At 36.2% G+C, this 9840-nt stretch overlaps 2 protein-coding genes across 2 annotated transcripts; one reads left to right on the forward strand and one right to left on the reverse strand.

Moving 5' to 3' along the window:
• Positions 1-3890: 3890 nt before the first annotated feature.
• On the reverse strand, positions 3891-4751 carry LOC145580974 (uncharacterized). The gene has a single exon (XM_081638052.1). The coding sequence runs from the start codon at positions 4749-4751 to the stop codon at positions 3891-3893; it is 861 nt and encodes a 286-aa protein (XP_081494178.1).
• A 1238-nt stretch (positions 4752-5989) lies between these two features.
• On the forward strand, positions 5990-8220 carry LOC145580975 (MLO-like protein 15). Its single transcript, XM_081638053.1, has 7 exons — positions 5990-6112; positions 6341-6398; positions 6488-6702; positions 7141-7257; positions 7353-7436; positions 7545-7624; positions 8061-8220. The coding sequence occupies exons 1-7, from the start codon at positions 5990-5992 to the stop codon at positions 8218-8220; spliced, it is 837 nt and encodes a 278-aa protein (XP_081494179.1).
• Positions 8221-9840: the final 1620 nt, after the last annotated feature.

Genomic DNA, 9840 nt, shown 5'->3' on the forward strand with positions numbered 1-9840 from the left:
ATTATATAGTTGACAGCATGTACATTGTATAATAATTTGGAACATAATCTTGAATATATCAAAGAGAGAATTTAAAGAGTCTTATGAATCTATTTTGTTCTTAGTTTGGAATTTTTTATTCTCCATTTAAACATGTACGTTGTATATGTGTATTTATCTGATTTTCATTCAACGAGGATTGGTGTTTGAAACATATATCATTCTATCTACGACTGTAATTAATCTTGCTCTGTCACTTCAAAGAAGTTTATGAACTGTGCTAGCTGAAGTAGCCCAAGTAGAATTTAGGAATTTATAAAAAAAATCTAATTTTGGTCAATCATACCTGGAGAAAAAACAATTACAAAGAAGGGTCTTCATTATTCTTTTTTTTTTTGAAAAAGATTAAAAAAATTTATTAATCACCAAGAAACAGGCAGACAAAACATCAAAGGGCCAAGAACCCTAAGCAAAAACAAAAACAATTACAACACAAATTCCTACATACGACAAAACAAAACAGCACACTACTCTTATCTGCTAAACAATTCCTTGAACCACATCTGATTTCTTCTGCTAGTCTTGACTGGCATGACAAAAGAAATTCTATGAAAAAGATCACTCCACAGCTTCTGAATCACCTTCTCAGGCTGCATAATACATTTATCCCAGACCACTTTGTTTCTCTGGCTCCAAATAACATACAGCAACCCAGCATAACAACTGAAAAGCACCTGTTTCTGGAATCTGCCTTTAATAGCTCTGATCTTGTTGTTGCAGTCTTCAATATTCATAGGATCCATGGTTATCATCAGCTTCTTTCTCAGAAAATAAGAGCATTTCCTGCTATACTCACATTCAAAGAATAAATGATCCACTGTCTCTTCTCCATCATCACAAAGAGGACAGGAAGGATTATTGATAACCCCAATTTTACAGAGCTGAGCTCTCACTCGAATCCTTCTCCACATTATCAACCAACACACAAATTTATGTCTAGGAATATTCAATTTATTCCAAACCCAGTCACCCCACTCAACATTAGAATATTGCATTTCTAACCAATTATAGCCACTAGCAATAGTGTAGCCATTTGAGTTTCCAGACCAACTATTACCAACATAGCCTGCCTTCAATTTATCCTTAACCCACCACAATTGCTTCCAGTTCCAACTCGTGTTGTGAGCACACTGAAACCTCTTCCAGGTTCTTCCTTTCAAGTACATTTCATTGACCCATCTAAGCCAAAGACTATCTTTTTTCTGAGAGATATTCCAAATCTGCTTCCCAATAGCAGCTATATTCCAGTTATAACAATTCTGAACACCAAGGCCACCTTGTTTCTTACATCTACACACAATATCCCAGGCTATAGGGGGGTTTTAGAGTACGCAACCTTCCCTTCCCACAGATAGTTTCTGCAGATAGCAGCAACACCATCAAGAACAGCTTTAGGGATGACAAAAATAGAAGCCCAATAAATGTGAAGAGACATAAGCACTGAATTCACAAGCTGGGTTCTGCCAGCATAAGAGAGAGATCTGCAACCCCAACATCTGATTCTAGCAGTAATTTTATCAATTAAACATTGACAATCATCCCTAGATAGCTTCTTGGTGCCAACATTCACCCCAAGATACTTAAAAGGAAGGGTGCCTTCACAAAATCCAGAATCCTGCAGCAATCTAATCTTCTCATTCTGCTCAACATTACAGCAATACATATTAGACTTGCCTTCATTAGCCACCAACCCAGAAGCAGCAGCAAAGGTAGCCAGAGCCCTTAGCATAAACTGAACTAAGGTAAAATCACCTTTACTAAACATAATCAGATCATCTGCAAAGACTAGATGATTCAGTTTCAATCTTCTACATCTAGAATGAAAATGAAATTTAGGGTCATCAGCAACCTTCTTCAAGAGTCTGGAAAAATATTCCATACAAATCACAAAAAGTAAGGGTGACATAGGATCCCCTTGCCTCAAACCTCTCTTCCCATGAAAGAAGCCTTCCAACTGACCATTAATAGCCAAGGAGAAAGAAGGAGTTCTAACACACACCATAACCAAGTCAATGAATTTCCTAGGAAAATTGAGAGCAACCAGCATTTCTTCAACAAAATCCCATTTGACAGAGTCATAAGCTTTCTTGATGTCAATCTTCAAAAGACAACCACTAGGAGAAGCCTTTCTAACATATCTAGCAACAATGTCTTGAATAATACTGATATTTTGAATAATTTGTCTCCCTTCAACAAAACCAGTCTGATTCTGAGCAATAATATCAGGCAACACTAATTTGAGTCTGCTACTCAACATCTTTGTAATACACTTGTATAAGACATTGCAACATGCAATTGGTCTAAATTCAGTGACAGATTCTGGATGCTCAACCTTAGGGATCAAAGTAAGAATAGTACAATTCAACTCTTTAAGTAACTGACCAGTCTCAAAAAAATGCAACACAGCATCAGTCACTTGATCACCAACAATATTCCAAGAAGACTTGAAAAAAGTGCTGTTATACCCATCAGGTCCTGGAGCTTTAGCCCCAGGAATAGAGAAAATAGCCTTTCTGACATCATCTCTTGAAAAAGGTCTACAGAGTAACTGAGCTTGATCATCATTCAACACATACCCTTCTTGCACCACCTGAGTACACACACAGACTCTTTCTCCTGGATCATCACCAAGTAGACCTTTATAATACTCAATAAAAGCCTCAGACACTGTCCTAGGATTATCACACCAAACTCCAGAAGTATTCTTAACAGCTATCACTCTCTTCCTGTATTTTCTCATCTTAATGCTTCTATGAAAGAACTTGGTATTCTCATCCCCAAGTTGAAGCCAGTTAATCTTGGCTTTCTGAGACAACCAAGAAAAATACTGATTTCTAATTTGAGAAAATTCATTCAACATCTCAAGTTCCTTGTTTCTCAAACTATCATCATCAATATGACTCTGAATATCTTCCTGCAGCTTCATTAAATTCATCTGAGCCACATTAAACTTACTCTCAATATCCACAAAATCAGACTTATGAAGTTTCCTTAATTCTAACTTCAAAGCTTTCAATCTTTTAACAACCTTATACATGTGAACCCCATACAGATCCAACTCCCAAGCCTTCCTCATTGTCTCATGATAAGTAGGATGAGAAACCCACATATCAAGAAACTTAAAACCTAACTTACCCACCATTATTATATCCTTATCAAGCTTAATCACTGCTGGACAATGATCAAAGTAAAGCTCAGGAAGGTAATGAACATGAGAATCAGGGAAGACACTAATCCAGGCCTCATTCACCATAGTTCTGTCAATTTTAGAATAAACTCTGCTGTCACCCTGTTGCTTATTATTCCAAGTGAATTTTCCACCAATACTCTTCATATCCTGAACTTCACAAGCACCCACACATTCTCTAAAACTATCAATCACAGAATGAGTAATAGGTCTCCCCACCCTGTCATCATAATTCAAAGGAGAATTAAAGTCCCCAGAAATGATCCAAGGCTCTTGAATTTTACCACCCATCTCCTTCAACCTACTCCACAGCTCCTCTCTACCTAGATTATCATTTACACCATACACCACTGTTAGAAAATACTCATTAGAAATTGTCATATTCTTCGCTCTCAAGTGAATAAACTGAGCATGAATCTGCAAGATCTGAATCTGGAAAAAATCTGGAAGCCAAGCAACAAGAATCCTGCCCCCTTTAATCAAAGAAAAATTCGAAGTGATACCCCAGCCTTGAAACATATTATTATGCAAACTAGGGAATTTCACACACTTTATTTTTGTCTCAAGTAAACAGCATAAACCAACCTTCTGACTCAAAAGAAAGTGTTTCACTTCCTTCTGTTTTGAGGAGCCATTAATACCCCTCACATTCCACACAAGCATTCTATCCATTCCCACCTAGCCCCAGAGTGGGGGCGCCACCCTTATCAACTCCAATATTACCAGCATTCACCACATTTTCAATAACATCATTCACATGCTCACTATCATCAGCAGCCAATGAAAGTCGAGCAAATGAATTTCTAACCACAACAGGAGTGCTAGGACTTGGATTTCTAACCCCAGGCCTTTTCCTTAAAGTAATGAATCCCTGATCCACACCATCAACAAGTGGACCATTCTCAACAAGTTGTTCAACTTCATCACCAAGCTTATCCTGAACAACCTTAGGTCTCCAGACCTTCTTCACCTTCTTACACTCATCTGTATCATGACCCCATTGCAAACAGGATTCACACTTCCTAGGCTTCCATTCAAAGATCACTTTCTGCTGAACCAAAGTCCCATTCTCAGCTATGAATTCAATTTTCTCCATAAACTCACCATCCAATTCAACCTCAACCAAGAATCTAGCAAATCTCACTCTCTCCTTTTTCTGGGTAGCAGAATCAGGTTTAATTGGAGTACCAATAATACCCACAATTTTTTCCAAACAATTCTTCCCCCAAAACTTCAAAGGAAGATCAGGCAATTGAACCCAAACAGGGATTCTATTGAATTCATCACAATCAATCTCCATACCATCAACCCATTGTTTAAAGAACACAGGTCGATTATCAAACAAAATATGAGCAGAATTAAGAGCTTTTTCCTTAGTTTCAACATTCAAGAATCTAATCAGAAAAACCCCTTTCTTAATCGGAATTACTTTATCAATATTCTTCTCCCCCCAAATACGATTACAAAACCCAGTAAAAGAGGTCATATACGGGTTTCCCCCAATCACAAAGGCCACAATACTCATATTCCAGTATGCAATTTCATCAGAGACATCATTAATTGACAATTGCAGTAAATTCGTAGAAGAATGAAGAAATAGGTACCTCATTAGAAGATACCCTGTTTTTCCGACCATCGAAATTCACTGTTCCATCCATTCTATCCTTCGATTGCAACACATTAATCCATTCTGACAATCTGGACTTCATCCTTGACCCTTGAATTAGCTCATGCATTGATTGTTCAGGGGAAAGCAACACATCATCCAGATTCTCTAAATTCCCAAAATTAATCAATGAAGAACCCTCACCATTTCTCAAATGAGATCGCAAAGCATTTTCATCAACAAATTCACCATTATCAACAATCCTCTGCACGCTTCCCTCCCCTCTGATCGAATCCTTCTTCGCTTTTCTCCTCGCCATGGCAGAGGAAGAACTAGCTTAGAGAGAGAAAGTCTCAGCTAGTCTTCATTATTCTTCAGGTTTCAAACTATATATTAAACCACGATTATGAGGCACGTACCTATTATGATAAACTTTCGGTATAGAATAATGAATGATAAATTGCTATAAAGGGCTGTCAATATACTTGTATATAGCAGACAAATTTGACTGTACTAAGCAGCCAGATAATCTGATGGTATATATCTTTAGTTAGTTGGCCTTAAGTATTTCAATAATATTCTAATTTACATTTGGTAATCTTTAAGAGAAACTCATGAACTAAGTCAAGGACATGGCAAGGTAAGGTAATCATATCTATGTCAACACTTCCGAAACTATAGGAATAGACTATTACACATAGCATTCATTACAGGCTTTTAATCGCGTATATAATTTCTATGCATAATTGAACAATTCTTATTATTCGAACATGTATAGCATATAGTACAATTTGTATTACCTTAGTGTTTAACTTGTTTGTAAAAACAATAGTACCTGAACTGTACTGCAGAGTGCAGACATCAATTGCGAAAAATAGCCATGCAAAGCCATTGAAATAGATTGACTAACCTTCCAATGATTTTCGATACCATCTTACATAGAAAATATACTAGGAATGGTTGTTGCCTTTTCAATATTCCTAAAAAATGTTTGACAATTCTTAGGCTAGCTAATTCCATTATTAATAAATTATGAATACAAATGTGCAAGCACATTACTTGTGACAAATATATAGTATAAAACCATTAAGGTTATCGTAGGATAAATTACTGAGAAAGTTGGGAAGAGTGACTGCACAATAGCTAGGCAGGAAAGGATGGCCGGAGGAGGAGGAGGACTACCCTACGAGTCTACACCGTCGTGGGTGATTGGCATAGTGGTGTTAGTTATTGTTGGCATTTCTTGGGTCATTGATAATATTCTTTGTTACCTTGGAAAGGCAAGTCTTTTCCCTCCTGTCCCTAAACTGTTTTTTTTATTGTTTTTCTTGTTGGTGTTGAAAGAGCCGCAAAGGCAGTGATGTAGAAGGAATACGATCTCAGGTCTTGAATGCCACCCCTAGGACTTTAACCAACTAAGCTAGTTGATATCCACTCTTGTTCCTAAACTGTAATTAGTCCCTAGAATTTTGTATCTCTCAAAACTTAAAACAGTATGTATGTTGCAGATGCTGAAAAGCAAGAAAAGAAAATCTCTCTATAAGGCCTTGCAAAAGATCAAAGAAGGTGATCAAATATTACAACCTGTACCTGTCATGCCTTCTATTACTTGTTTTTTCGGCTTGTTCTGTGTCATAACAAAACTTCTCTTGCAGAGTTGATATTGTTGGGCTTTGTATCTCTGCTGCTTGCTGTTTTCCAAGATGACATTGCAAATAAGTGTATATCGGATCATTTGACCGAGAATTGGATCCCTTGTCGCGATCACAAGTCAACCAGTAAAGCTACCTCTCATCTTCAGATTTCCAATGGAGGACGTCACCTCCTAGCTGCTGAGGATACCTCTTCCTGCCCATCAATACTCTTTCGTGTCTTAAAGTTTTCTAGCTAAAAATAAATGCATGGAAGTATGAAACATAATCAGATTAAAACTAAATAGAAAAAAATTTTGTGGAAACAAGTCTTTTGATGATCAATTTCACAAGCTTTTCTACAAAATTCATTGTGTATTTGTGTGTTCTCGTTTAGATTTTATTAGTGTCTTTATCATGAGCATGGAACTTCTTATTTCATTATCTAGTCGAGTAATCGTCATATCACCCATGTAACTCTGTTTAGTAGGAATGTTAAGCGTGACACATTATAAAGTGATTAATTGTCTTAGAATCTTAATGATTTTAACAAACTAATGAATGCAACAAAAAAATATTAAGATTATTAACTTCAAAAGTCAAACTTAATAAACAAAATTTAGTAGACATGGTTAAATCCTCTGCAATCTTATCATCCACATTTTGTAATTGTGTAGGGCAAGGTTTCTTTTGTATCTATTGGTGTACTTCATGAACTCCATATCCTTATCTTTATATTAGCAATTGTTCATGTGGCGTGTTGTACATTGACGGTTCTTCTAGGAGAAGTGAAGGTAATTTCTATAACTTTAGACAGCTTTGAGAGCTCTAACAACTCCGGCGAACTGATAGATCACTATTTGTGCTGAATGCTCCTCACACACTACAGATAAGTCATTGGAAGAAGTGGGAGCGATCTATAAGGAAGCAGAATAAGAATGATATCAATAATGGTATCCCAAAAAAACCTTTAGTATCTCCTTCCATTTTTTGAAAATCAACTAGTAGGGATACATTTGAGGTTTTAAACAATTTTATGTTTTTTTAACTGCTAACAGTCTACGATCTTATATTCTTTTAGATAACAGAGTCATACATGTCCGAAGCCTTACATTTATTAAGTGGTACAAAGGTGATGATGCTAATAAACGACATTATGTGGTAAGTACTAACAGGATGGACTGATGTTAATACAGTTATAATTTCATGAAATTGTTGTTGAAGATTTACAAGTCTCGTTAAACCATCTTACACTTAGAAATGGTGCAAAGCAAAAAAATGGTGCAAAGCAATAGAAAATAAGTTTTTAGTAATTTGTATGACCAATTATGAAACAATCTCTTTGCATGTTACTTCAAACCAAGTTTCCTAGCAGCTTAAGTATGGTACTCAAAGCTTAACAAAAGAGACTTGGTCTTTGTAAAATCATTAAACAGACTAGACAATCGATCTGCGAAACATTCAGAGCAGCCGTGATATCTATGAACATTATTACACACCATATGCATATGTTTAACCACAATAAACATAGGCTTAACCACATACATTAAAGCTCTGAACTCTGTAGATCCCTTCACTTACTATAACTTTGGAAAAGGCTTAGTATTGAGTCTAGCAACCGCGTAATAGAACGCAGCAGTCCTGAAAGATCTGATACAATTATATCAGTTGAGATGGAAAATCAGCTGGAAGGACAAGGAAGTATTCGAAGTGTTGAAGGAACTGAATACATAAGTCATAATTTAGCAAACCACTAATAAATTGGATAACTAGAAAACATTTGGCAATTTTTAAGATAATAACTATTGGTTATCAAACCCTACTTGATAACCGATTGGGTATGATGTATCATCGTTTTTCTTTTTTTTTTTTTTTCTTTTTCATTTTAGTTGACAAGTTTTGACTTTAAACCTTTTCAGAAGCTCTACTTTAACTATCTTGCGTGATTTACTCCCATCAATGTAATTGTGTAATATGTTTTCGGATTAATATCGAGGTTCATTTTCATGTATTATATTTTCAAAATTTTTAATAACATATGGTATAATTTTTTACATTGACACGTGTGCTAGTCAAACTATTGCAAGTATTCAAGATTGATGGGACTATAATAATTATTTTAATCACATAAGATCTTGTTAGCTATTCATGCAAATGTATAAAATCAACTTTTTTATAAAGTAATCACTATACGTAATATAATATTTGTGTCACAAAAAAAAAAGGAAAAATTGATTCTAATAATCCCACCTTTGGCCGGTTCGCAGATAATAATCTCACCTATCGATTATTATTTAATAATCCCCACCTTTGGGGGTCATCTTCTTCTAATGGTCCCTAACTTGTTAGTAACTGGTATATTGGGTGAACATGTCACGTGTTACTTCATGATTCGTCAAAATTAAATATATTTTTTACTTTTTATAAAAAAAAAATAAAAAAAAATTGAACAAAAAAAAAAAAATTGAACCAAAAAAAAAAACTGTATTATTTTCTTTCCCTCTCCCTCTTTCCTTTTCCCCTTCCCCTCCATTGATTCCGACTACCCAAACGGCCAGACCAGCCACCTGCCCACCTCCTACATGCGGCCTGGCAGCCACCTCCTCTATGAAACAGACAACCTCACCCACGATTAGCCACCCCCACCTAAGGACTAGCCATCCCCATCCACGAAAAACCCCACCCACGGCTGGCCAGTCCCACCCACATAACAGCTGCCCCACCCACGAAAAACCCCACCCAAGGTCGACCACCCCCACCCACACCCTATGTACGAAACCCCTACCCTCGAAACCCTCACCTAAAAAAATTGTCCTTTCCCCTCCCGCAAACCACCCAACCTTACACATCCCCCAATTTCCCCTATTGCTGCTATTTTTACCTTGTGGTAGGAAGAGAAAGAAAGTGAGGTGGGAATTGGGAAAGTCATCGAAAGGGAAAAGGAGGAGAGAGAACGGGCTGACTTGTGATGGAGGATGACTTGGGTGAGGGAGAATAGGAGAAAGAAAGATAAAAGAAAAAAAAAAATTACCCATTCTTCAAGTTACCGGTCATAAGGGACCAATAAGAGAATATACCCCCCAAAGGTGGGATTATTATCAGCGAACCAATTAAAGGTGGGATTATTAAAATCAATTTTTCCAAAAAAAAAATTGAAAAGTTAAATAACCTTATATACTAGTATATGGTCTGCTTCAAAAAATAAAAGGTAAAGTAGTTTGCGTAATTATAGTTTTAATTACGAGAAGGAAAAAAAAATACAATGCACAAAATTGAGTATTGAGGATCTCGTCAATAAATAAATAAATTGAGTATTGAGGATTTGGAGGACTACAACAAAAGAACGCAACATATTTATTACGTAGCATAATATTGAT

This window comes from Chenopodium album, chromosome 15 (genome assembly GCF_948465745.1).
Source record: "Chenopodium album chromosome 15, dcCheAlbu1.1, whole genome shotgun sequence".
Lineage (NCBI taxonomy): Eukaryota > Viridiplantae > Streptophyta > Magnoliopsida > Caryophyllales > Amaranthaceae > Chenopodium > Chenopodium album.